This window comes from Eumetopias jubatus, unplaced genomic scaffold, assembly GCF_037043125.1.
Source record: "Eumetopias jubatus isolate StellerSeaLion01/CBP00866 unplaced genomic scaffold, mEumJub1_p1.0 scaffold_1, whole genome shotgun sequence".
Taxonomy (NCBI): Eukaryota; Metazoa; Chordata; class Mammalia; order Carnivora; family Otariidae; genus Eumetopias; species Eumetopias jubatus.
Window position 1 is genome coordinate 191,967,380 of NW_028274807.1, and position 26,571 is coordinate 191,993,950.

General features: G+C 44.1%; 3 protein-coding genes across 17 annotated transcripts in view; all 3 read right to left on the bottom strand.

The window, feature by feature from the left end:
• Positions 1–7,267, bottom strand: part of PXK (PX domain containing serine/threonine kinase like) — a 75,507-nt gene extending 68,240 nt beyond the window's left edge. For all 13 annotated transcript variants that reach the window (XM_028110345.2, XM_028110344.2, XM_028110359.2 and 10 more), the window contains exon 1: positions 7,049–7,267. In XM_028110345.2, the coding sequence (XP_027966146.1) occupies positions 7,049–7,150 (102 nt within the window). In that variant the 5' untranslated portion in view covers positions 7,151–7,267. The remainder of the gene's footprint in view (positions 1–7,048) is intronic.
• A 7,270-nt stretch (positions 7,268–14,537) lies between these two features.
• Positions 14,538–15,975, bottom strand: HTD2 (hydroxyacyl-thioester dehydratase type 2). Its single transcript, XM_088027864.1, has one exon. The coding sequence runs from the start codon at positions 15,973–15,975 to the stop codon at positions 15,469–15,471; it is 507 nt and encodes a 168-aa protein (XP_087883990.1). The 3' UTR covers positions 14,538–15,468.
• A 71-nt stretch (positions 15,976–16,046) lies between these two features.
• Positions 16,047–24,729, bottom strand: RPP14 (ribonuclease P/MRP subunit p14). Of its 3 annotated transcripts, none has more exons than XM_028110480.2 (6): positions 24,693–24,729; positions 20,974–21,071; positions 20,796–20,880; positions 17,364–17,440; positions 16,810–16,888; positions 16,047–16,132 (listed from the first exon to the last, which is right to left on the bottom strand). In XM_028110480.2, exons 2-6 carry the CDS (start codon positions 21,069–21,071, stop codon positions 16,076–16,078), a joined length of 396 nt encoding a protein of 131 aa, XP_027966281.1. In that variant the 5' UTR covers positions 24,693–24,729; the 3' UTR covers positions 16,047–16,075. The 3 variants fall into 3 exon arrangements, with proteins under 3 accessions (XP_027966281.1, XP_027966282.1, XP_027966280.1); XM_028110481.2 differs by lacking the exon at positions 24,693–24,729 and adding an exon at positions 24,591–24,657; XM_028110479.2 differs by lacking the exon at positions 24,693–24,729 and adding an exon at positions 24,283–24,457.
• Positions 24,730–26,571: the final 1,842 nt, after the last annotated feature.

Sequence of the window (26,571 nt, forward strand, 5' to 3'; positions counted from 1 at the left end):
ACTCTATTCACTGCCTCCTGCCATCACCCCAAAACAGCCTCAACTGAACTGAGGAGAAACGACCAGTTTCTGAGGAGCCACACCAAAGAAATGCGGGCAACCTTGTTGAGATGTCATAAACAGAGAGCTGGCCAGGGCGCAAACACCCTGTTCTCCAGCACAGAGCCCTCTGCCCTCCCGCTGGGCTCCTCTAATAAGTCATCTGGGCACCTACAGCTCAATGCACTCAGCAAGGTGCAACCCAGAATAACTCTTTCACACCAACAGGACAAAATTCATCTATTGTTCCAAATCCACAGCTTCCTGAAAGCAGGGTTCATATGGCAGCAAGGTGAACTGTTTAGATGCATGCTTCTTCTCCAAGTTCGCAGTTCGAAAACCCTTCAGCAGTGATTCTTACCCTAAGATTCACTGCCTAAGAGCAGGCTTCAGGCCGGGGAGGTTCTAGGAGGTTATCGAAACATGTGTATGAGCATTTATGGAGAATTTGTCTCTCTGATAAGATTGTGAAAGGAGGTAAACCCAGAGAGGTAAAGAACTTGTGCTAAGAATCTGTCCTGAGTTTAGCATATTGCAATGTTATAAACTTCCCAGGGTGATGGCTAAACGGTATGGGGCTTCCTTTCAGGGTAATGAAAATGTTCCAAAATTGATTATGATAAATAAATTATTCTTTAAAAAGGGGGGGGGGCTGGGTGCCTCAGTCAGTTAAGCAGCCAGCTCCTGATTCAGGCTCAGATCATGATCTCAGGGTCCTGGGATTGAGCCCCGGGTTAGGCTCTGGGCTGAGCGGGGAGTCTGCTTGAGGATTCTCTCTCCCTCTCCTGCTGCCCTTCCCCCCACTGCTCTTTCTCTCTCTCTCTCTAAAATAAATACATAAAATTTTAAAACTGATTATGGAGATAAGTACACAACTCTGTGAATATATTTATATTGACTTGTTTAGTCAATGGGTAAATTGTACAGTATGTGAGTTATATATAAAGCTGTTACTAAAAAAAAAAAATTTCTAGGGCGCCTGGGTGGCTCAGATGGTTAAGCGTCTGCCTTCGGCTCAGGTCATGATCCCAGGGTCCTGGGATCGAGTCCCACATCGGGCTCCCTGCTCCTTGGGAGCCTGCTTCTCCCTCTGCTTCTCTCTCTGTCTCCCTCTCTCTCTCTGTCTCTCATGAATAAATAAATAAAATCTTTAAAAAAAAAAATTTCTCGAAGACTCCTCTTGCAATGGGTTCCCCAAACTAATATTATACTAATAGGAATACCTTCTTAACCAAAAAATAACTACTCAATTATCTGAAGACAATAGTAAAAATGTACTCTTAGTAAGCAGGAGAAAGTACTTGACAGTTTGATCTTCAGCTGGAAATGGCCAGACTCACCCCAAATTTGGTAGTCAACAAGATCAGCTGGAGACTAAATGGTCAATCTACACACTCTTCCCCTCCAGAGGTCCACATATTTACCCCAGATAAAGTGCTTGTCCTTTAGTCCTTAGTCAAAATTTTCAAAGTGAAAATGAAGGGCTCTGTCATCTCCTCTGATGACAGTCATACCTTAATTTCCCCTACGATGTGCACCTGACTTGTAAAAGAAGTCACTGACAAGGATGACTTCCAATATCAGGGGAAAAACAATGGAAAAAAAACTATTACTCTCTCTTCTACAACACCCGCAAGCACTCGAGCACTTCTGAGTTCTAAAACAATATTCAAGTTCAGCTCTCCTGTTTTCAGGATGCCAAAAGCTGGGACATAAAGGAGCCTCATTTCATGTGAAGCTGCTTAGAAACCTCCAGCAGCTTGAAAAGGAACCACTATCTGCCTCAGTAGAAAACAGGTTTCTTCTGGTTGGCCCAAATGAACCCACTTAGACCATCAATCAACAATCTATATTTTGAACAATCTCATTAAGATCACAAATACATGGAAGCTGTATACACACAGGTGAATATTTACAATATTCCCCTAAGGAGCAAAACACGTAAGATCTTTTCTCCTAAAATAAACTTCAGCCCCAGAATCCTATGTTTCTTCCAAGTAACTACAGCCAGCTTCTTATTTGTATTCCTACTACAAGAAATCTTCCTAGTGGGATAATCCTCAAAAGAGGTGATAAATGAGGATTAAGAATCACCAGCCCCTAGGGGCACCTGGGTGGCTCAGTCAGTTGAGCATCTAATTCTTGATTTCGGCTCAAGTCATAATCTCGGGGTTGTGAGATCAGGCTCTGTGCTGGGCGTGAAGCCTGCTTAAGGTTCTCTCTCTCTCTGCCTCTACCCCTCCCCACTTGCATGCTCTCTCTCAAAAAAAAAACAAAAAAAAAAAACACCAGCCCCTAAATCAGGCTGCAAAAAAATTGACTTCAATAGGTACAGTTTACTTACAATCTCTAAATTAACTAATTACCAGGGTGCCTGGGTGGCTCAGTTGGTTAAGCGACTGCCTTCAGCTCAGGTCATGATCCTGGAGTCCCGGGATCGAGTCCCACATCAGGCTCCCTGCTCGGCAGGGAGTCTGCTTCTCCCTCTGCCTTCCCCCGTCTCATGTGCTCTCTATCTCTCATTCTCTCTCTCTCAAATAAATAAATAAAATCTTTAAAAAAAAATAAAAATAAATTAACTAATTACCATTATCTAAAAGATTCCAACTCGGACTTTTGTAACTCCATCCATTACAGGTTTCAAAAACAAGTGGGGAAAAATATAAGTAGAAGACAAGTGATAAGATTTCAAGAAAACTTGGGGTGCTAGGTGGCTCAGTTGGTTAAGCATCTGCCTTCAGCTGAGGTCTGATCCCAGCCCTGCATTGGGCTCCCTGATCAGTGAGGAGCCTACTTCTCCCTCTGTGTGTGCTCTCATCTCTCTCTCAAATAAATAAATAAAATCTTTAAAAAAAAAAGCAGATTTCAAGAAAACTAATTATCTTATTATAAAATGAGGAACTATCATTTGGTCTGCATTTGCCTATGCAAATATCTTCAAGGAATTTTTTAAAGTAGTCAGTATAACTTGGAATTCTAAAGAAACTTCCAAATAGCATCCCAAAAGGAAGCCCAGATAGATCCTGATATTGAGCACTGGGTTGCCTAAACTGTCAGGCTCTGAAGGCAATGAGGTCTGCTAATTTGGCATCACGTTTGAATAGGTATTCTGATGATATATGAATAGAGTTTAAAAGACTATATAAAAAAGGCCACTGATTAAAAAAGCTGAGGCTCAAAAATCCAAGCCACAAAAGGAACTTCAAAACCACCTGTGTTATGACAGGTAAAGACTCTGACTTGTCAACACCTTGGGAAATGGAAGACCTCAGAATCCCATAGAACAAAAGCTCAATGAAAGCAGGCGCTATCTAGCAGACCACCAGATCTCCAGCATGTGTCTGGCACACAGTAGGTACACAACACATTTTTCTCGAATTAATGAGTACTGTTGAATAAATAAACTGTGCAGGAATACAGTTTCCAAAAATCAAAGGTCAAAGACAGACGCATTTTCAGTAAAGATCTCAACATGTAATATTATCTTTCCCAGATTTAAAAAATGTTGTTACGCCTCAAATATCACTAAAATTATCTTTTGTTTCTCAAGAACAAAATGCACCAAATGCAGAGTAAATGGGCCTTGATTCAGATGAACCTCACAGAAGAGTATTTTAAAAGGAGAAAACCGAGATGAAGCACTAGCACACTATAGCACATTGACCAGCAAAAATCTGATACGCATATTTGATAACAACCCTCTCCCAAACTGTTGGTTTCCTCTGGTCTCTATTTCAGCTAGGTAAGCATTTTTTCAGTCTATCGATTTTTAGAAGTTTTCCCTTTCACATCGCCAAGAACATCCATATTTCCCTTGTTTTCTCTTCGTCCCCCCAAACTTTCCCACAATTCACCTGTACGGCTTCTTAGTCAAATTCCTTTTGTTTGGAAAATCCTTCCCTTTCCTCCCAGCCCAGGCTGAAAGCATCCTCCCTAACTATGGTCCCTTCTGATTTTATGGAAGTTTCATTTCCTTGCAGCAGAGGCCTGGTGTATTTCCTGAAGCCAAATTCATTGTGCTCCATAAAAGTGAAAATAAAATCATTCAGACCACAGTCAGGAACAGAATCATCTACCAATCCGTGCCCTCTCTTCCAGTTTCTCATCATTTAGCTGATGCCTTTCTGGTGGTGACCTTGTGCCCCCTTCATCCTGGCATCTGTGTTTTCCAAGCCACAGAAGTTCCCCCCCTCCAAGTCCCTAAATTTTAAATCCTATGTAACCTAAAATTTTCTGCTGTAAATTCTGTTTCCCAAAGGTAAACAACCTTGATAAGGGAAGGAACTCTGGATAGAAATTAGCTATTTTCAATAAGAACACTTTACCCGGTTTAACGCTTTGGATGTTATTTCACCAGGGAGTGAGTAGATGGAAGAAGAAAGAAATGCCCTTTACGAATACTTCATAAAGACTAGTTCATTTGATCTTTGTAACAACCTTGGAAGGCAGGCAGAGCAGGCTCTTATTACCCTCTTTACAACATCAAACTACACATCAAAAAGTTAACCTTTTTGTGACTTGCCCAACCAATGTCACAGACTAGCAAGTGTCCGCCCAAAACTATATTAAAGTCTTGCTCCTTCCAACTCAAAGGCTGTCTACTATATACTCTCTCTGTATGTTTCTATCCTACAGACAAGGAGCAACTTCCATTTTTCAGCATTTCAGAGGGAGGACTGCCCTCTGACTTTTGGGACACCACCTCCCTTCAGCTAACAAGTAGGAAAGCCACCTTCAGTTTTCCCAATAGAAAACAATGCTCTTTTCTTCCATTTGCCACCATTAACAACTACTTCTTTCCAAAATAATTTCCAACAGTTCCTGTTTTAAAGGGACTTACTCATAAGGGGCTAATAATCCAGAAAGTCTGCATCAGCATATGATTTTCTCAATAAAGTTCAGGGCTGATGCAACATTTCCCAGTCTCCAATTCTACAGCTAAAATGACAAGAACACAGAACAGTCAAAAATTGCGCAAGACAATGCTACAGTGTTTTTTACTCATTCACATCTGCCTCTATGGGTCTCCTGTGAGTCACTGTCTTTTGTGATCAGTTATCATTATGGGGACTCCCATTCTCTACTCTAAATTATGTTATTTCTTAAAGAAAAGCTCTGCAGTAAAAATGGAATCCTATTACATCTTTCACTACCTTGCTGAAGCACTGACCCCCTTAACTTAGCACTTCAGATGCCACATTGTTCCAATTCTCACCACTACTGTTTCACACAAACAAAAAAGAGGCAAAGTAAGGTTGCAATTTGTTTATTCATTCAACAAACACATATGAAATCCTATCAGACACCAGGGACTGGGACCCAAAATTAAGCACCTGTCCTCCTCTCATAACCTGGGGGAGAGGAAAACTAAAGAAATAATTTCAGAATAAACTGATCTAGGTTAAGGTGGAAGTGAGCATGGACTTGGGGCAGTGGCCATCATGAAATGCTTCCTTCATCAACTGATCTAGGTTAAGGTGCAAGTGAGCACAGGGCTTGGGGCAGCGGCCATCATGGAATGCTTCCTGGAAGAAGTGATCTGTGCGCATTTATAAGCATCTCTCTACTTTCAGCAAAAAATAAACCTAAAAGACTCAACCCCTCTCCCCGAAAATTTGCCAAAAGTCAAGTCAAAAATCTAATTTAATAGCAGAATTTATTCTTGAACACCTGCCCTAAATTTCAACCTTTAACCCATACTCCCATAGGTATACATTACAGAAGGTAAAAATTCTGTCCAACACAGTGCCTTCTCCCAAGTCTATAAAACAGGATTAAAGATAAACTAAAAAATAAAATACATTTTTTAAAAATATAATCATTTTCCTAACTGAAAATGAACACTTTGAACAATCCAAACCCTACAAAGCACGGCTGTCGGAAGAGGAAACTGAGGTTCAAAAAAGTCCCACTTTAATACAACAGAATAAAAGATCTCTTTGAAGTCACCAGAACAGCTTGAACAAAAAGAGAAACAGAAGGCTATTGTGGGGCTTTAGCCTCCAGATGATGAATCCTAAACACACTGCAATGGTAAACAAACAAGCCTCTGAGCCCGAATCTGATTTGGTGACCTGACAAAATATTACAATTTAAGGAATCTCTCTCTCCCCTCATTCATTATTTCCCAAACAAAGTCCCCCTGGCTGGCAGCTCCTGTTTTTCTGCTGGTTCCTAGGTTTATTGCTTGTAAATTATAATGCACAGTGTGCTTTTCAAAAAAAAAAAAAAAAAAGGTACAGGCAAATGAAAACAATCCTGGTTTTAAAGACCCATAAAAGACAGTATAGGTAACAGAAATGAACTCTGCCTGTGTTTACTATGAGGACCTATTACTCCTTTATGCTACTCCAGTGTATTTTAAACTCAAATGAATGGTACCACTGCGCACTAAAGAACAGGTTAGAGGAGGGAAGGAGCACACTCATACACCTGCCTCAGCAGGACCCCAGACTGCCTCCCTCACCATTTCCCTGCGCCTAGGCCAAGCAGCTGCCCAGCCACGGGGGCTGCAGACCCCAGCCGCTTACACTCTGCTATCTCAACAAGTAGGCTCTAAAGTCATACTTCCTTTTGGCCCGGCACATCCACATCGCCGCCACTCAGATCCCCAGCTGAAGGGAGTAAAACTCAGCGGCCCCAAAGAGAAGGCTGGAGGCGGGCAGAAGTGGAGGAGAGGGTCCCGAATGTTCCCTTTACTCCGCCTGGTCAAGGTGGGCCCGGGAATCCAACACCTCCTACAACTGGAGCGGCACCGCCGAGCCCCACCTCCAGCTTGGCCCACGGGACTGCGATCCCCACCCCCGGCCCCTGCAGACCTGAGTTCACCTGGGCCCCGGGGCCCCTGTCCCAGAGCCACAACCACGGCACTACCCTCCCGGCCTGGGCCGCCGACCCCCGGCCCCGCTCCCCGCCCCGGCGACCCTGCCCGGCCAGCGCCGGGCCGCCCGAAGCCCTCTCGCGGCCCGGGGCCGCCCCGCGCCGCCCACCCGACCGGCGGGCCGCGCACCGTGTGGGACTGCAGGCTCTGGCTCGCCTCTATGGCTGCTGTCAGCGGCACCGTGTCGTCCAGCAGCACCTTGCCGGCCGGCGGCTTCTCCATGAAGGCCATCCCCGGACACCCGTCCGCCACCACCTCGACACCAGGGGCAGGAACCAGGGGCGCCGACTCCCGCCGCCGCCCGGCTCCGCCGCCGCCGCCACCGCCGCCGCTACCGCCGCCGCTGTCAACACGCGCCGCCCCACGCGCTGCCGCCACCCGCCGCGCCCGCAGGGTCCTAGCGCCGACTTCCCCGCCGCCGTCGCTGTCAACACTGGCCGCCCTTCCCGCCGCCGCCTCCCGCGGGGTCCTAGCGCCACACTACCCCGTTCGCCGCTGCCCCCGACCAGCGTTTCCAACCTCCTCGCAGCCGCCCGCAGACCCGCTACCCTCAGCATCCAGCCTCAGACCCGGGACATTCCACCCTAAGCCACCACGTCCAGAGAGCCTCAGATCCGAAGACAGGGCGTCCTGAGCCCTGAAATCCAGGAACCCTCAGGCCCAAAGATTGCCAAACCAAGGTTTGCAATGTTGGGCTTTTCACTTTCGGCCGGGACTGCCAGACTTGAGACTTTTACAGCTGGACCTTTCCCACCCAGGCCTCCCGGGCCCAAGGACCCTAAGACCCAGAAAAGGGACCTTCAAGATGAGACCCTCAGTCGAACCCCTGCAGACCCAGAAACTTTCTAAAACCACCCCGTAAGATTCAGGTTTTACTGAACCCTTGATCCTGGCTTTTCAGACCCAAGAATCTAAGAGCTGGGTCCTCAGAATTGAACCCCACAGTGGGAGCCTTTGGACTCCAGGACCCTCAGACTCAAGCTCTTGGAACTGGAGATCCTAAAAACTGGGCCTCAGTCCAGGACTCCAACCTCCACCCTTGGCCCCAGCCACAAGGCCTTGTCGAAAAGAAAACCACTGGGGTGCCTGGGTGGCTCAGTCGTTGATCAACTGCCTTCGGCTCAGGTCCCGATGCGGGATCGAGCACCGCATCGGGCTCCCTACTCCGCGGGAAGCCTGCTTCTCCTTCTCCCGCTCCCCCTGCTTGTGTTCCCTCTCTCGCTGTGTCTGTCTGTGTCAAATAAATAAAATCTTTAAAAAATAAAATAAATTTAAAAAAAAAGAAAAGAAAAATCATAGACCCAAAATGGAGTCACTTATCCTAGGCTACATCGCCAAACCAGGGCTTATAACCAACCTAACTGTGGTTTCAACTTCCCCCAGAAATGTAGTTTTAACCGTCAGGAATAAAGGCCAGCACCAGTGAGCCAATCTGACAAGCAGACTATCCATCCCCCCCCTCCCCCGCCAAAGGAAGATGAGGTAATTTGCATGGTAAGACCCCCTGCTCTTTCCCCTAAGGGAAAGTGACCTTGCCTGAAATAATCCTATCTTTTGCTAATAACTTCCTTGCCCCACACTCCTTCCTATAAAATCCTCCTTTTTTGTACAGCTCCTTAGAGCGCCTTTCTACTTGCTAGATGTGTTGCTGCCTGAATTACGAGTCACTTAATAATGCCTATTAGATCTGCAAATTTACTTGGCTGCATTCTTTTAACAACCTTCACCCCTGAGAACCCTCAGCCAAGATCCTGCAGACTTGGGGTCTTCAGTCCCACTGTACTGGCTCCAAGAACCTCAAACCCAGAGGTTTGAGATCAACTTCCCAGGTGCACATTTGCCACCCCCCCCCCCCCAGTCTTTCTGAAACCAAGGTCACAATTCTGGCACTCCCCCTGCCACCCAGTCCTCTCCCGCCCCCCACCACACCCCTGCAATCCCACCCACACTGCTCTTTCCAAGGGCTGCATCCCAAGACAGTGGAGTTAGACTTGGAATCAGATGACCAGGATCTCTGGGGCTCTGGTATTTATCAGCTGTATGACCTTGAGTGAGTTACCCAACCTCTCTGAGCCCCGGCTCCCTATCTGCAAAATGAAGATACTACTACCTGTTTGGAAAGGTTAGGATGTGGAATGCAGTAGGACAGGAAGGGGCTTGGTACATTTTGGCTCAGCAATATTAGTTAACTTCCTTCCCCTACAGTTCATAGAATGGAGAGTTTCTAACTCTTAAATTTGTCTCCCCTAAATTTCTACAGATTTCAGACAAGAGAGTAAAGTTTCTTGGGAACATACCCCACCCCCACCCCCACCCCACGCCACCACCACTATTAGACATGACGCAAAGGCCTAGACAGTATCTAAAGAATATCCACTCTTGGGGCGCCTGGGTGGCTCAGTCGGTAAGCGTCTGCCTCCGGCTCAGGTCATGATCCCGGGGTCTTGCGATCGAGGCCCGCATCGGGCTCCCCGCTCTGCGGGAAGCCGGCCTCTCCCTCTCCCACTCCCCCTGCTTGTGTTCCTGCCGTCACGCTCTCTCTCTGTCAAATAAATAAAATCTTAAAAAATTTTTTTTTTTTTTTACTTATTTGACAGAGAAGGAACACAAGCAGGGGGAGTGGGAGAGGGAGAGGCCGGCTTCCCGCAGAGCGGGGAGCCCGATGCGGGCCTCGATCGCAAGACCCCGGGATCATGACCTGAGCCGGAGGCAGACGCTTACCGACTGAGCCACCCAGGCGCCCCAATAAAATCTTTACAAAAAAAAAAAAAGAAAAAGAATACCCTCTCCAAATCTTGAGCTTATAGCAATTGTTGGGCAAGTAGACACGACAGACTGACATGTGAAAAGGGAAACAAGGAACTTCATGATTCAGTCCTAACATAATCAGAATTCTTCCTGCATTCCATTTTTGTCTCCACATGTTTAAAAGCAGCAGCCTATTAAAATGCAACCATATATCATTTAGGGATGATTCAACTTTTTACTTCTTTTTTTATTTTTAATTTTCATTTTTTTGAGGGGGAGGGGCAGGAACAGAGGTAGAAGAAGAAAGAGAATCTTAAGCAGGCACCACGCCCAGCGCAAGGGCTGCCATGGGGCCCAGTCTAACAACCTTGAGATCATGATCTGAGCCAAAATCAAGAGTCAGATGCTCAACCAACCGAGCCACCCAGGGGCCCCTCAACTTTTTACTTCCATTTCTTTAAAGTAAATGGATTATTTCATTGCCAGAATCACAGAAACCAAAATTCTGCTTTAATCATTATTCCTGTCATGATGTGGACTGACCACGATAAGGCTCTTCTTAAATACTGCTGCTGGTGGGAGTATAAATTGGTCCACCTTTCTGAAAGGCATTTATTCATCAACAATAATTTACAGAATACTTACCGTGTAATAGGTACTTTACCTGGTGCTAGGAGCTGAGATTTGACAATACATATCAAGGGCTTTAAAAATGTTCTCACCCATTATCAAGGGTGATCCTTATCAAAGGACATTTAATGATGTTGGGAAATGCTCTGATGTAATAGTGAGTGAAAAAAAACAATATATGCATTTCTACGATCCCAAGTTTTATTTTTTTTAAAGATTTTATTTATTTATTTGAGAGAGAGAGTGAGAGAGAGAGAGAGAGAGCACATGACGGGGGGAGGGTCAGAGGGAGAAGCAGACTCCCTGCTGAGCGGGAGCCTAATGTGGGGCTTGATCCTGGGACTACGGGATCATCACCTGAGCCAAAGGCAGTCGGCTAACCAACTGAGCCACCCAGGCGCCCTGTATGATCCCAAGTTTTAAAAAATGTTTATATAGAAAAACCAGGGAAAACACCAAAATATTAATTGAGGGTCTCTAGGAAGGACTGCCTTCCATTTTTATGCTTTTCTGTATTTTCCAAAATGTCTCTAATGAAGATATTTTACTTGTATGATTATGAAAAAAATAACATACAATCGAGCTGCAAAGTTTGTAAAATAACAACCTTATCTAGGTTTTCCTCACTGGGGAAAAGAAACTGAAAGCAAGACATCAGATATATGATGGGATGAAGCCAGAGACTAACTCTCAATCAGACTTTCCCTTTCTCTGAAAATTCTTGCCTGAAGTAAGCCCTTCAGAATAAATGCTACGGTGAGCCTTATAATTTCATTTTTTCTTTCTTTTTTTTTTTAAGATTTTATTTATTTATTTGGCAGAGACAGACACAGCGAAAGAGGGAACACAAGCAGGGGGAGTATGAGAGGGAGAAGCAGGCTTCCCGCAGAGCAGGGAGCCCAATTCGGGGCTCAATCCCAAGACCCTGGGATTTGCTATCATGTCACAGAGGAATTTTGCCCAGGATTTATAAGAAGGTCATATACACGGGCGCCTGGGTGGCTCAGTCGGTTAAGCGTCTGCCTTCGGCTCAGGTCACGATCCCAGGGTCCTGGGATCGAGTCCCGTGTTGGGCTCCTTGCTCAGTGGCGAGCCTGTTACTCCCTCTGCCTGCAGCTCCCCCTGCTTGTGCTCAGTCTTTCTCTCTCTCTCTCTGACAAATAAATAAAATCTTAAAAAAAAAAGGTCATATACAGCTAAAAGCCACCCTAGAAATTGATTGTGGCCGAGAAATTGACTGTTTGTGGGGCCTCCTATTAATCCTGTTCTATTTATATAGTGTTAACATCATTCTTGGGTTCTTTTAGGATTTTGAATTTAAATGGTTTCTTGTAGTTGATTTTGCTCCAACCCAACATTTCTCTGAAGATGTTGAGAATTCTTATTTCTGCTGTTTGTAATCCAAATGAAGGCAAGCCAAGAACAAAGAAAGTGAAACATCTGGGACCCCGGAGATACTGAAGTGCAACCCAAAAGTAATTTCACAGCACTCCCATTCTGCTCAGATAGAGCCAGTTAATAAATTATGCCAACACATGAGGCATTCAGAGGGGCACAGCTGCTCAGAGTGACAGTCAACCCTTGCTAGAGTATGTTTTAATATAAAAACTTAATAGATATAATTTAATAGCAATTTTCTTTGGGAGTAAATTGGTCTCGGAATCATACTCAAAGAAAATAAAAGAAAATTGGCTAATAATTCAGCACCAAATGAAGACCTGTGGTTACCTAAGAGGTACCACTGTGCATTTAGCAATTTCTTCTTTTTCTAGATGAATACGCAAATCAGGTCCACAAGATGAACGGAGGCTGTGGTGAGGCTTTCTTCCTGCTGTTACTCAAGATTTGCTGCCCAGAATAAGAAATGAGTGGCATCTCACCAATATGGAAATGTTTCTAATAGAATATAAAAATCTGTTAAGCAATTTTCCAGTACATTAGGCTGAAATTGCTTAAGATGAGTCTATCTTTCTGTAGCAATCAAACATGACATAAATTGCAGTCTTACGATGCCCCTATGCGGAAAGTGCTAGTACAATTTGGCCCGCTATTTTAGTCAGTACTTTTGTACTCACTTCCACCTGTGACCTAGTACAATCAAGGCCCCCTCTCAACTATCTTGGAGAGAAGTTCCTAATTTGAGGGTCACCCCTGCTTTCATCAGAAGAACCACATTCTTTTGGCATTTCCTACAAGGCTCAATATGAAAACAATCATCAGCCAGTTTCCCTGAGAGCCAGCTTTCACAAAGCAAGAGTGGCTGGAGCATCTCTGAGTAAAAATAAGAAGTCATCATTGACAGAGAAGTATCCCTTCTTGCCTACTTCTCTAGTCCAACCTTTTATTGATTTACGGAGATCAAAGAAGACCATGGCACTCAGGGACCATTTAAAAAATGAAAATGCTCATATTGATAAGCTACTTTTGAATTACACAGTATCAGTGACCAGCCACGCCTGGCATCCCCATCTCCACCATACGTGGCCTACACATAACTTTTCACCTTTAGAATAACCTTTTTGGTAATTCTGCTCTAAAGACAAGTAATCACTGAATGTCAACTGAGAAAAAGGGTAGGTGATGGTTACGGGTGAAAGCCATCACCTAATAATGTATAGGAAAATGCTGCAACTGTAGCAGGAAGTAAGATCTAGCACATTCTGAATATAAAAAGAATTCTATAAAATGGTGGTTCTGAATACTTTAATGCCACATAACGGGATACTATTACAGAAACTGACAGGGCTCCAGTAATGGGAACATTGTAAGACCCACAGGGAGATGGAGAAAAGAAATACTTTGGAGCCAGGCAGGTCCCCATTTGCATCCCAGGCTCTACAGCCTTGGGCAAGTCACACAGCATCAGTCTATTTTCTGTACAGCCTTGGGCAAGTCACACAGCATCAGTCTATTTCCTTGCCTTTAAAATGGGACATTAACTTTAATTCACAAAGTTCTCAAAGATTGGAGTTAATGTAGAAAACTGGCTCATTGGGGCACCTGGCTGGCTCAGTTGGTGGAGCATGTGACTCTTGATCTTGGGGTTGTAAGTTTGAGCCCCACACTGGGTGTAGAGAGTACTTACAAATAAAATCTCAGGATCACTGGGGTGGTTCAGTCATGAGGACCCATGAGGGTCCTGGGGATCCAGCCCTGCATTGGGCTCTCTGCGCAGCGGGAAGCCTGCTTCTCCCTCTTCCTGCCACTCTGCCTACTTGTGCTGTCAAATAAATAAAATTTAAAAAAATAAAATAAAATTTTCAATTAAAAAAAAGAAAATGGGGTGCCTAGATGGCTCAGTTGGCTAAGTGTCTGCCTCTTGGTTTCAGCTTCACCTCAGGTCATGATCTCAGGATTATGAGATCAAGCCCTGCCGTCAGGCTCCGTGCTCAGTACACAGCCTGTTTACAGAGATTCTCTCTCCCTCTGCCCCTCCCCCACTGGCACTCTCTCTCAAAAATAAAATCTTTTAAAAAGGGGGGGTGGGGATTGGCTCATACTGCAAAAATGGTAGCTACTAGTATTAATAATCAAATTACACTCCATTTATGGACCTATGCTTCAAGAGTGCTACTAGTCCCAGAGAATGAGTTCTACAGGAACAGACAGTCTTAGCTCTGAGTCTGTATTTTGTGCTCCAAGTTCTCATTTTTTTTTCAATGTCGTATCAAAGTTTTAGCTTGTGTAGCCTTCCCTATGAATAAGTCTTCGTGTGTATCTGAGCCCCCACAACAGCCCCTTCTGAAACTCATGAGGGCATCATTGCTTCTCATGTTGATTTTAGTATTTTCATCTCACCATCCACCGACTAGGATGTGGTGGTACAATATTCAACAGTTTAAAAATATTATTTATACACATCATTGCCCTCTAGTGCCCAGAATGACTTTTTTCTAGTAATCTGCTTAATTTATCCCTTTGATGTAAAAAAAAAAAAAAAAAAAACTAGTTACTGATCTACCAGGAGGAAAAACCTTTTCCCGGAAAATGGGGGTTGATCCCACCAGTGACACTTGATCTTCCTGATCAAAGCATCTAGTTGTAATCAGAACCACCATCTAAAGCCACAGAGCAGAGATGGATGTTCTGTTATAGATTCTTAAAAGTGTTGGCTGTGTTGGGATGACCACTCAGTACAAACGCATTAGGCGCATTTCCTCTTCAGTACCCAACTTTTTTTTTTTAATACTGATTAAATTTTCAATATCCCTCAACTCTTAAGAACTTGGCCTCCACAGGGTTCCTTATACTTTTTATTTATAAATCTTTACAATAAGCATATATTATTTGTAAAGGGGAGAATCCACAGTGTTTTCAAGGGAGGGAGAAAATAATCTGGATTACTAAAATAGAAATTTTGCATTCCAATTCTATTCCAGGTTTAAATTGATTGACATTCTGAAAAATGAAGTCTGTTACCTGTTTAATTGTGGGCTAGTTTGCTTTAAACTTGGGAAAACCTCTAACTTCATTCACAGGGGAGAATGGATGACCGGTTGGACTTTGTGCTTAGCTATTTGTATCTAGCATCTCCAACAGTCCTGTGTGGTAGGTGTTGTTATCCCATGAGATGGAGAGAGTTTACATAAATGAGTCCAAAGGTGCACGTAAGCCCTTCTCCAATCACAGGAAAGCCATCTGAAAAGCAAATGCCACTGAAGATAGAACAAGGTGCCACTGTGGTATAAACAGTAACAAATTACAATAAACTCTGACTCAGAAACTGCTGAAGGACAGGATCTAAGTACCCTGACAGGTAGAAGGTAGGTGTTCAAAGATGACCTGAATTCTGTTGTTGCCTTCAGTAATTAAATAAATGCTAGTTATAAATTCAGTGACAAACTTACTCTGCACAGATAGAGGCAGGTTTGTGTTATTCAAATACAAATCTAATAGATGTGAAATCCTAAAAGAACCTTTAGCTAAATAACTTTCCCGATATTTCTTCAATTTTAAAAACCTAGACAGAGGAGGAATATACTCAAGTCTGTGTGAAGCATAAAGCCAAATTGGACAACGGACCTTTGAAAACCCCTCTACCTGCTCCCCTCCCCCAACATGGGCTTCTAGGTCTATGGGCCATCCCTTGGTGAAGAGCAGCATTCCCTTTTCCTCAGAGGCTCTTCAAGAACAGTACCATTGGCACTTGAATGTCCATCTTTAAACACATTTCAGGACTGGGGAGTTTCTGGGACCATAACTTTAACCCAGCCTTCCATAACAGTCTTTTTACTTTCTCTTACAAAACATGACACCGCAATAACAGCAATGAACCGCTTTAGCCTTTTTACCTCTGCGGAAGCTACAACAACTTCTCCAACATATAAAGGGGCTGGAAAGCTAATTTCCTGTGAAAGTAATACACAGCCTGGCCCTGGCATTTTAGTTCCCAGGAGAGCCGAAATAAGTCCATTGACCAAAACTCCGTGTACAATTGTCTTTCCAAACTTGGTATATTTTGCAAAATCTTCATTTAAATGCAAAGGATTGACATCTCCCGTTAATTCTGAGAAGGCAGCCACGTCCCTCTGTGTGAAGGCCCTGCTGAGTTCAGCGCGGTCTCCAACTCTGGTGTGCATCTGCTCAACGTGATGCCTGCTCACCACTGGCTGGCTCAGGCAGATTCTCCTTTGAAGCCCACCCCACCACAGATGATGGCGGGAAATTACGGGGAACATCTTCAGCAATCGGAGCTTTTAGACTGCTTCAGTCTTCAGACAGCATATTGTCACCAAAACATGCTTTTGAGAGAAGGATGTTTCTGCAATTGAAGACTATTCAATCCAATACTAGTTCCCTGCTATTCCCAGATAAGGCAAGGAGAAATGGAGAAACCTGTAAGAGAAAGAAAACAGTTAAGGAAATCTGGGGAGAAGACTGCACTGAAACACAGGGTGTGTGGAAACATGCCTAGTTTTCTAGGGTAAGCGAAGCTGATGCAGTGGCATCTTAAAGAGCATCCTCAGATACACAAGTGATCACAGTAGGTTTAGAAAGCATGTCCTAATATTTAAGGCACCAGGCATTAAGCAACAAATGAAAAGTTAAGACTTTTCCACAAGAGTTCCAAGTTTCATCCCCAAACATCTCCCATACAATCTAAAATCTAAGTGCTTTCTCTCACATTTCCAGAAGCAATGTAGTCCTTATTCCTCCCCACTGCTGCCACTGGATAATGTTACCCACACTAGATTTATGCAAGCAAAAAATGGGACATGTACTAAAAAGCAGTTTGAGGGGTACCTGGGTAGCTCAGTCGGTTGGGTGTCTGACTCTTGATTTTGGCTCAGGTCATAATCTTGGGGTTATGGGATTGAGCCCTGTGTCGGGCTCCTTGCTCAGCATGGAGTCTGCTTGAGATTCTTTCCCTCTCCTCTCCCTCAGCCCCTCCCCCCCGGAACACTCGCTCACTCTCTCTCTCATAAATAAATCTTAAAAAAAAAAAAGAAAAAGAAAAAGCTGCTTGACCCCTACTCAGCCTTGTTTGGAATATGTGAAGGAACAGTCTTTACCTGAATCACTCTGAAGGCACATTTCTTGCCTTTATAGGATCCTAACAGAGTCAAAGAGCTCCACAATTTGACAAGACCACTGTAGAGAGATCAAGAATGAATGCATGAAGATTTGTCTCTGTGACATCTCCCTAGTACTTTTGTGATGGGCCAGATAGTTAAATTAGGTCCAGAAAACCTAATTTAAATGAGAAAACTTGAGTAGATGTGCTGCCAAAGAGAGCACTAAATGAGAAAAGTTTAAAAGTAAAAGCACATTATGTCATAGCGGAGAATAAAATGAACCTCAATTAGGAATGTTTCTAAAATACACATTTTTGAGTTTGCAACCATGGCCACCAACTGGGAAACACTACAGTTGTAAGCAAATCATGAGTTTTGCTCTGTATAGTCTAAGCTCCTGGTGGATAAACGTTCATATCCTTCCCAGTTTAAACTTCCAAAAACTACTCAGAGCTCACAATGACAAGCCTCCTCTTAGAGAAGAGCATTTTTGCTCTATTTCTCCATCCATCTCTCTGCTCTGTTATACTACAAAGGTGCCTCTGTCATACCTGCTACATATCCTCAAGATGGCTGACAGGGTCTTCTCTTCATAAGTTAGGATGTCCAAGGGTAAGGCTGCATCAACCTAGGTATGGAAAAATACTATTAGCAGACTATAATTATCACTATTCTTTTATTTTTTTAAAGTAATCTCTACACCCAATGTGGTGCCCGAACTCACAACCCTGAGATCAAGAATTGCATGCTCCAATGATTGAGGCAGCAGGGTGCCCCTATTAGGGCTATCCTTTTTTTTTTAAAGATTTTATTTATTTGAGAGAGAGCAAGCTAGAAAGAGAGAAAGAATGAGAGTAAGCACAAGCAGGGGGAGGGGCAGAGGGAGAAGCAGACTCCCTGCTGAGCAGGAAGCCCAACACAGGGCTCCATCCCCAGATTCTGGGATCATGACCCAAGCTGAAGGCAGACGCTTAACCAACTGAGCCACCCAGGTGCCCCTATCATCACTATTCTTAAAGTCTAATAACTAATCCTGCCAACTGCTTTTCTCCTCCAAAAAAGCAGTATTTTATTTAGTTGTGCTGTAGTACTGGGACTGTTTACAATTGCCCCTGTCTAGAATGTTCTTCCTGTAACTCTTCATATTGCTAATGACTCTTCACCCTTCAAGTCTTTGTTTAAATTGTTCCATCCCTGGGGGTGCCTGGCTGGCTCAGTTAGTAGAGCTGGAGACTTTTGATCTCAGGGTTAAAAAAGTTCCATCCCTGATCCCCAAGATTAAGCTCAATTGCTTTCTATGCTGTTTCACACATAGAAAGCATACACTTCCTCTCTCATAATACTCATCATTCTGGAACCAGGTTTTATACCCAACAGAGAAGGTACACACTTTTTTCTTAAACTTTTTATTTTGAAAAATTAGAATCACAGGAGGTTACAATGAAATTTACAGGAAGGTTCTACGCGCCCTTCATGAAGCCTCCCCCAGTAATATCAAACAATATCAAAACCAAAAACCTAAAATTGATAAACCAGTTTATTCAGATTTTACCAGTTATACACATACTCCTATTTGTCCGTGCGTGTGTGTGCGTGTATGTGTGCGTGTGTGCATACTTCCATGCAATCTTACCACATAGATAGTTTTATGCAACCACTACCATCAGCAAGATAGAATTACACCATCGCCACAGGGCGCTCTTCCTCTTCTACCTTGTTTTAGTCACACCCACTCCTCCTCCCAATCCCTAACCACGAACCTTTCTCCAGATTATATAATTACATTATTTCAGGAGCATGATACAAATGGGATTACCCAGAATGTCACCTTTTGGAATTAGCTTTTTCACTTAGCATAGTTCTCTGGAGATTCAGTTAAGTTTTTATGTGTATCTATAGTTTGTTCCTTTTTATTATTCACTATATTCTATGTTATCAATATATCATGAATGTTTAAGTACTCACTCATTGAAGGACATCTGGTTGATTTCTGTTTTTGGGCTCTTACAAATAAAGCTGCTATGAACACTCACATACAAGTTTTATATGAACGTTAAGTTTTTACTTCCTGGGACAAATGCCTAGGTGTGTTAACTGCTGGGTAGTATAGTAGATGCATGTTTAGTTGTTTTTAGAAACTGTCAAATGGTATTCCAAAGTGGCTGTGCCATTTTTTTTTTAAGATTTCGTTTATTTATTTGAGACACAGAGACACAGAGAGAGAGGGAACACAACCAGGGGGAGTGGGAGAAGCAGGCTTCCCACTGAGCAGGGAGCCCAACACGGGGCTCGACCCCAGGACCCTGTGATCATGCCTGAGCTGAAGGCAGACACCCAATGAATGAGTCACCCAGGCGCCCGTGGCTGTGCCATTTTGCATTTCCATTAGCAATGAATGAATGAATGAGTGATCCAGTTTCTCCACATCCTCACCAGCACTTAGTATTATCACTATTTTTTTTTATTTTCGATTTTTCTGTTACGTGTGTAGTGATAGCTCACTGTGTTTTATTTACTTATTTTTTAAAGATTTTATTTTTAAATAATCTTGACACCCAACATGGGGCTCGAGCTCACAACCAAGAGTCAAGAGTCAAAAGATCAAGAGTCGCATGCTCCACCAACTGAGCCAGCCAGGCACCCGCACCCATTGTGTTTTGTTGTTGTTGTTGTTTTCTGGAGCTTAGTGTGTTTTTAATGTGCATTTCCCCAATGGCTAATAATGTTGAACATCTCTTCATTCATGTGCTTCTTTGTCAACAGTACCTCATTTTTAGTGAAATGTCTATTTGTGTCTTTTACACATTTTCAAGTTGAAATGTTTGGTTTTCTTCATTATTGAGTTTTTAGAGTTCTTTTTATTTTTTAAAAGATTATTTATTTATTTTTGAGAGAGAGAGTGAGAGCGTGCGAGTATGCACACGGGGAAACAGAGGGAGAAGCAGACTCCCCGCTGAGCAGGGAGCCCAATGCGGGACTCAATCCCAGGACCCTGGGATCATGACCTGAACCCAAGGCAGATGCCTAACCGACTGAGCTACCCAGGCGCCTGAGTTCCCCCAGTCTGTAATTTGTCTTTTCATCCTCTTAACTGAGTCTGCTGTGGTGTGTACGTTTTTAATTTTAATGAGATGCTTACCAGATTATGACTTGATAAAACATATGAATCAGGAAATAATTTCCTGAATCGTCTGTCTTTGTTCTCTCTCAAAATTCTACTTATTTTCAAGTAAATGCTAAAATAGGCCTACTCAACGTGCTGGTCTGTGATAAAATAAGAGGCTGTAACACAATGCAAATCAACAATATCACTAAGTACATTGTTTAGTTCAGCTCAGTTTTTTTTAAAGTTTATTTATTTATTTACTTTTAGTAATCTCTACACCAACGTGGGGCTCTAACCAAGCTCTTCTGATAGTTCACCTCAATTTTTGTTTATGGAGACTTTTTCAGTAAAGGAAGTAGTGTGCTGATTCTGGTATAAATCTTCACAATGGGCAAAAAAACTGTTTGCTCGGGGCACCTGGGTGGCTCAGGCAGTTATGCGTCCGACTCTTGATTTTGGGTCGAGTTGTGATCTCGGGTCCTGAGGCTGAGCCCTGGTTGGGCTCTGCGCTCAGTGTGGGGTCTGCTTGGGGTTCTCCTTCCCTCTCCCTCTGCCCCTCTCCCTGCTCACACACACTCTCTAAATAAATAAAATCTTAAAACAAAACAAGACAAAACAAAAAACCCAAAAAACTTTGCAGGTTGCCGGTCTGGACCATACTGGGGAGTAGCATGGCACTAAAACATTTGTCTAACAAGTTCCTTGTCAAATAGAAGGCATATTAGAACAAACCTACCCAAAATTCATCATTTTTGAAAGTCTGTTTCTGCAATTTCAAATATGTTTTTAAAGTTTCAAAATAATTATTTGGAAAAGCATTGTTTTAGTATTTCTTACAAAGATCTTAGGAGTGTTCAATCTCCCAAGTGATTCATACCTCCCCAAAGAGGTCCTTCAAGGCTGAAATAAGCAGCTGTTTGAACTGTGCAGCATTCAGTCCAACCCCACGATCTTGAAATTCTCTATAAAAACATAAAAAAGAAAAAAATGTATCAAGTTTCATACTATTCAGATTCATAAAAATGTAATCACAAATAGAACTTAGGAGAACTCACAGGCGGACTTTCATATAATGGTGCTCAGAGGGATTTTTGTAAACTATTCTTTCATATGTGGTGGCTGGAGCTGGCATCTTTTCCAAAGCTGACCACATCTAGAAATGAAAAATCAAGAGGGCTACAAATTAGCAAGGTACAACCTATTTTTCACTTTTTTCCCCCCATTTTTTAAATGAGAATTTAACCCATTTTGATTTTTTTTTAAAAGTAAGCTCTACACCGTGTGGCTTGAACTCACAACCCTGAGATCAAGAGTCTCATGCTCTACCAACTGAACCAGACAGGCACCCTGAACCCATTTGATGTTTCTCAAGTGTATTTATGTATTTATTTTTAAGATTTTATTTATTTATTTGACAGAGACACAGTGAGAGAGGGAACACAAGCAGGGGGAGTGGGAGAGGGAGAAGTAGGCTTCCCGCTGAGCAGGGAGCCCAATGCGGGGCTCGATCCCAGGACCCTGGGATCATGACCTGAGCCAAAGGCAGACGCTTAACTGACTGAGCCACCCAGGTGCCCCTCAAGTTTACTTATTTATTTAAGTAATCTCTACACCCAACGTGGGGCTTGAGCTCATGACCCTGAGATCAAGTCACGTGCTCCTCTGACTGAACCAGCCAGGTACCCCTTTTTTCTTTTCTTTTTTTTTTTTTGACCCATTTGATTTCTAAAAGAACTCCTAGTATAGTAATTCTTTTATTTCTGGTCAAACCAAATTTACCCATACAGACACAAAGAAAGTTTCTAGATTTTATATATGCCAGACTGTTGTACTCTTAAATTCTAATAACATAATCCCAATGGACATTTTTCCCTAAGTACCTGGCTCTGTGCTAAATGCCCCACATGCCTTAGGTCATAAGTCTTCAAAATGATCCCATGAAGTAAAAGCTATTCTCACTTTTCCCCCTCCATTTTTAAGAAGACGACATTGAGGCTTGGCAGAGAGGTAACACTTGCCCAAGGGCACAGATTCCAACCACTCCTGAGCCCCTCAAGACCACTCTGGTATGATGCCTCCTAATTTAAAAAAAAGGGGGGGGGCACCTGGATGGCTCAGTCAGTTAAGCATCTGCCTTAGGCTCACATCATGATCCCAAGGCCCTGAGACTGAGCCCTGCATTGGGCTCCTTGCTCAGCCGGGAGCTGCTTCTCCCCCTGCCTGCCGCTCCCCCTGCTTGTGCTCTCTCTGACAGCTAAATAAATAAAATCTTTTAAAAAAATAGCATACAGGAAAATAATGCAGGATCTTCTTGTTTACTCTCAGTCAACACAGAACATGAACAGAATGAGGAGTGGTAGTTCTGCTGTCCCATCCCATGCTGGACCTGCCTGTTCTCTGAAGGCCAGGTCTATACAGAGCTATTTGATAGTAAACGCCCCCCCCACCGCCCCGCCCCGCCAAAGATCGAGCTTAGACAGCAAGGGGTTTGAGAAGAGGAATTCCTGGAATGGGCACTCATGTCATTTCTAATAGACCTGGATCCTTCAAGAATTCACAACATGCTGACCCCCCTGGGGAGAATCTGTCATCGGGTCCACTCCTACCTCACTCTTCCCCTGGATAGCCCCTATTCATCCTTTGAATTTTAGCTTAAAGGTCACCTCTCCTAGGAATTTCACCTCTTCAAGAAAGCCTTTTGGACACCTTGTTCTAAATTAGATTTACTTGTTATGCAATCTCTTAATACTCTTTGTTCAATATCTGGTTCCCCACTAAAGGAACCAGAAAACTGAGGTCCAACCAAGGAAAGGGAATTAGCCAAGGTCATATAGCTATAAACCGGCATTTACAAAAACCTCTGCGTCAGGTCCAGTTTCAAGCACTCCTAGATGATGCCCTCAGAGAAAATGAGAAGTTAGGGTCAAGGAGCTACATCCAAGCATCCACTTAAAAACATGAATAGTTACTGTGTCTGGCACAGAGTAGGGAATCAATAAACACTTACTGAATGGTGAGAAGTATTAGGCCTGTATGTTCAAGACTGCAGAAATAATCAGCTGATGATTCTTTCCCAATCATTAGAGTCATCCCTGACTAGAAGGGCAGGGAGAATAGGACCCTCAATCACTTCATTCATTGTCTGGCACATGATAGGTGTTTTTTAAGAGTTACCAACAGCCTTGATGGGAGTTGGCTGCCTGAGCTAGGGGAATGAGATTGTGCCTGGGGCTCAGGATGCCAATAACAATGAAGACTTAAGGAGTATTCTGGAAATGGATAGTGATAATGGTTTCATAACAGTGTTAATATACTTTACATCAACAGGCTGTACCCTTAAAAATGGTAAATTTTATGTTAGGTATATTTTACCAAAAAAGACTTAGGAACAAGTGTTTAGTGAGCAGTCACCTCCACATAGGCCTCAGCCTCAGAGGCAGTGACAGTATTGCCCTCTGCAGGCTGTCCCGAGATTAAAGGAGAGGATGCCTGGGTACTCTTCATACAGCCTGGCAAATCTGCCAGGCTCACCACAACAATGAAAGCACTTCCATAGCTCTTGTTATCATCTTTGAAGCCAGCCTTTGTAATGGCTGCAGGGATGCTCATTAAGTGACCTATTAGTAATAGGTGTCCCTGCTTTCACCTGCTCCCCACCCCCCAATCTAGTCTCTACAGCAGCCAGAGCAAGCCAGTTAAAACCTATTCAAGGCCCTGCCATTCCTCTGCTCAAAACAATGCAATGGTTCCCGTTTTACTCAGAGTAAACACAAAGGACTTACAAGCCCTGCAAGGCCTTACCTGAATTGTACCGCTGCCTCCAACAGCCCTGACCATGCTCCCTTGCTCAACTCCCTCCACCAGACTCCTCCTAGCTCTTCCTCACACACCGTTTCCCTCCCGTCTCTGCGCCTCTCCGCTCCTAGCTTTTCCACATGCTGGGCATATTCTTCCTCCAGGTAGCCAGATGCCTCGCTCCCTCGCTTCCTTCATGGCTTTGACCAAATCTCACCCCTCGATTTGCTCCGGTGGCTGTTCTATCTAATACGGCAGCCCCTCCATGCCCCTGTTCTAGTTTTTTCCCCATAGCACTTACCACCTTCTAACACAACTACGTAATTCATTTATTCTCTACTTGTACTTCCCTCCCCCACAACAGAATGTACACTCTGCAAGAAACGGGGTTCTATCTTGTTCACTACTGTTTCCTAGGAATCTAAAAGTGCACACAGTATACATTCAATATATAAGTTTGGGGCCAAACCAATCATTAAAAAAAAAAAAAAGCCCAGTCCCCTACTGTTGGACACTTCAGTTGTTTTCAACTTTTTTTGACTAACGTCCCCCATTTACTTAGCGCCCACCTGGCGCCGGGCGCATGCGCTCTGCACACGTGGTCCCGCTCACTCCTCGCAGCCACCATGTGCTACCGAGACCCCGTAATACAGGGGCCCCGGGAGGTGCGCTGCCGGATCTCGCCGGCAGCCCGCGGCGTCTTGGGCCAGAGAGGTTTGGTACTTCAGATGGCCGAGCGCCGCCCGCCGTAACTCCCACCTTGCGCATGCGCACCTGGCGCGCAGGCCGTGCGTCACCAGCGCGGCCGACAGAGCTCACTCCCGGCAAAAGCCGCTCTGCTATGGGCTTCCGCTTACCTGCTTTCGGTCGCACTAACCTGGTGCCTCCCTGACTCCTGTTCACTGCAAGAATCCGCCAAAGCTTGGCGTCCCCCCGCAAAGGCCAGACCCTGGGCCCAGAAAACTCCGGGGATACTTACGTTTGGCTCTTGTTTCGCCCCCCCCCGGAAGCGTGACGTCTAGGCGCGGATATGACGTCACCGCGCGGCGTCCACCTGAGAACCTGGGCGTGAATCCTGATCAGGAGCTGAGACTGGCCGAGCTCAGTGCCCCCTGGTGCCCACTCCAGAGAAAGCTCTGTGAGCGAATGTGTGTATGGGGTACGGGACTCCGGACGTGTTTATTCGGCACAGGAGCTCGCTTTCATAGTCATTCATTTATCCATGCATTCATTCAACTTTATATCTAGCATCTCTTCTGCTGAGCATCTTCTGTCAAGCACCCCAAGGACGGGAACCACTCTTAATGTCCCTTGTGGCTCCCAGCACATAGTAGGTTATCTATCTGGGTTGACATAAGATCCAGAATGTCGTATCTTCAAATGTAAGCCAGGTTTCATCTATGCGTTTATTCATGCTAAGTCCCAATTATGTGCTAGGTACTGGGAACTCAGCGGAGAACAAGAAGATATGGCCCTGTATTCGTGAAACAGGTAGTGTTTGTATATAATAATAATAATAGTAGTAATAGCAGCAGCAGCAGCAGCAGCAGCAGCAGTAGTAATAGCAGCTAATATTTATCAAGTACTTTCTTTGGGCCAGGCGCCATGAAAAAAATTTTTCATATGTTATCTCCTGGAACTCTCACACAATCCTAAGGTAGCTATTACTATGATCATCCCCATCTTACAGGGGTGAAGACTGAGGCCCAAGAGGCTGTTACCTGCCCAAGATCACACAGTTGTAAGTGCTGGAGCAGGCGGTCTGACTCTAGATCATGCTCTCCATACTGCACCATACTACCACCAGTTAGTTGTGTGGCATCCATCAGGGGTGTGTATGGGAGAGGGGCTGGGGCTGCCAAAACTTGAGTGTAAGCCCCATGAGCATGGGGGCCTTGTCTGTGTTGGCTCACCATTGCATTCCAGTGCCTGGCACTCAACACACACTTAGTGAATGCAGTAGTTCATAGATGGGTGTGCTGATTCTGCCTGGGTTGGGGGCAGAGGTTACCCTGCACAGGCATGCGGGAGCCGGAGTCAGCTGGGACCTTCTCTCTTGTGTCTTTTCTCAAAATTCCACTTTCTGCTGTTTCCTGCAACTTCAGTCCTTGGCTATAGTCATGTTCTCCGGTTCTGCAGCTCTGCTTCCCTTCCTTCTCTTCTCAGAGGAGACAGGACTTGTTCCAGATTGGGGGAGATGTAGAGGAAATCAACACAGACCCCACAGACAGTGGCATTTTCTTTCTTAAAAGAGGTTGGATTTCAGAAACTGCCAAAACTCACTCCAAATACATCCTCTGCCACTTATTCATCCCCCTCATCTGTCACCTGGAGAGATTAGTAGCATCTACCTCAGAGTTGTGAGGAAAAAATAGTTGGTGTAAGGTATCTGGCTCAGGAAACACTTAGTAATGGAAGAGGGTCCCCAAAACCAGCCACCTGGCAAACCCATCCTGCCAGGCTGCAGCCCAGAAAAAACAGAGCAGCTCATGTATTTTAGACTTCAAAGAACTTGGATAATTTTCACTTTTCTGTACCAAACCCTGAAAATGAAGTGCCTTCCAAGCTGCCTGAATTTTCTGTGTTGCCTCATTAATTCAGTTTAGAATAAAAGAGATACCTTTGAATGATAACTACCGTTTTTTAGTTAAAGGGTATCTATTTTCTTAATAGATACTGTTGGCATGTGGCCTACATTTCAGATAGTGTAAAGGGATAAACAATGTAAAGCAAGTCTCCCTCCCACCCCTTACCCAGCCAGCCTTTCTCCCCAGGGGCATCCACGGGTAGGAGTTTCTTAAGTGTCCTTCCAGAGATACGGTAGGGGCGCTTTCCCTTCTTAACAATATTTATTTTTT

Excerpts from the sequence above, each read along its gene's own strand:
- RPP14 (XM_028110480.2), bottom strand. The coding sequence starts at position 21,071 with ATGTGGTCAGCTTTGGAAAAGATGCCAGCTCCAGCCACCACATATGAA. Across the intron at positions 20,881-20,973 it reads CATTATATGAAAGTCCGCCT|AGAATTTCAAGATCGTGGGG; the intron begins GTGAGTTCTCCT and ends ATGTTTTTATAG. Across the intron at positions 17,441-20,795 it reads TGAAGGACCTCTTTGGGGAG|GTTGATGCAGCCTTACCCTT; the intron begins GTATGAATCACT and ends TTCCATACCTAG.
- HTD2 (XM_088027864.1), bottom strand. The coding sequence starts at position 15,975 with ATGTTCCCCGTAATTTCCCGCCATCATCTGTGGTGGGGTGGGCTTCAA.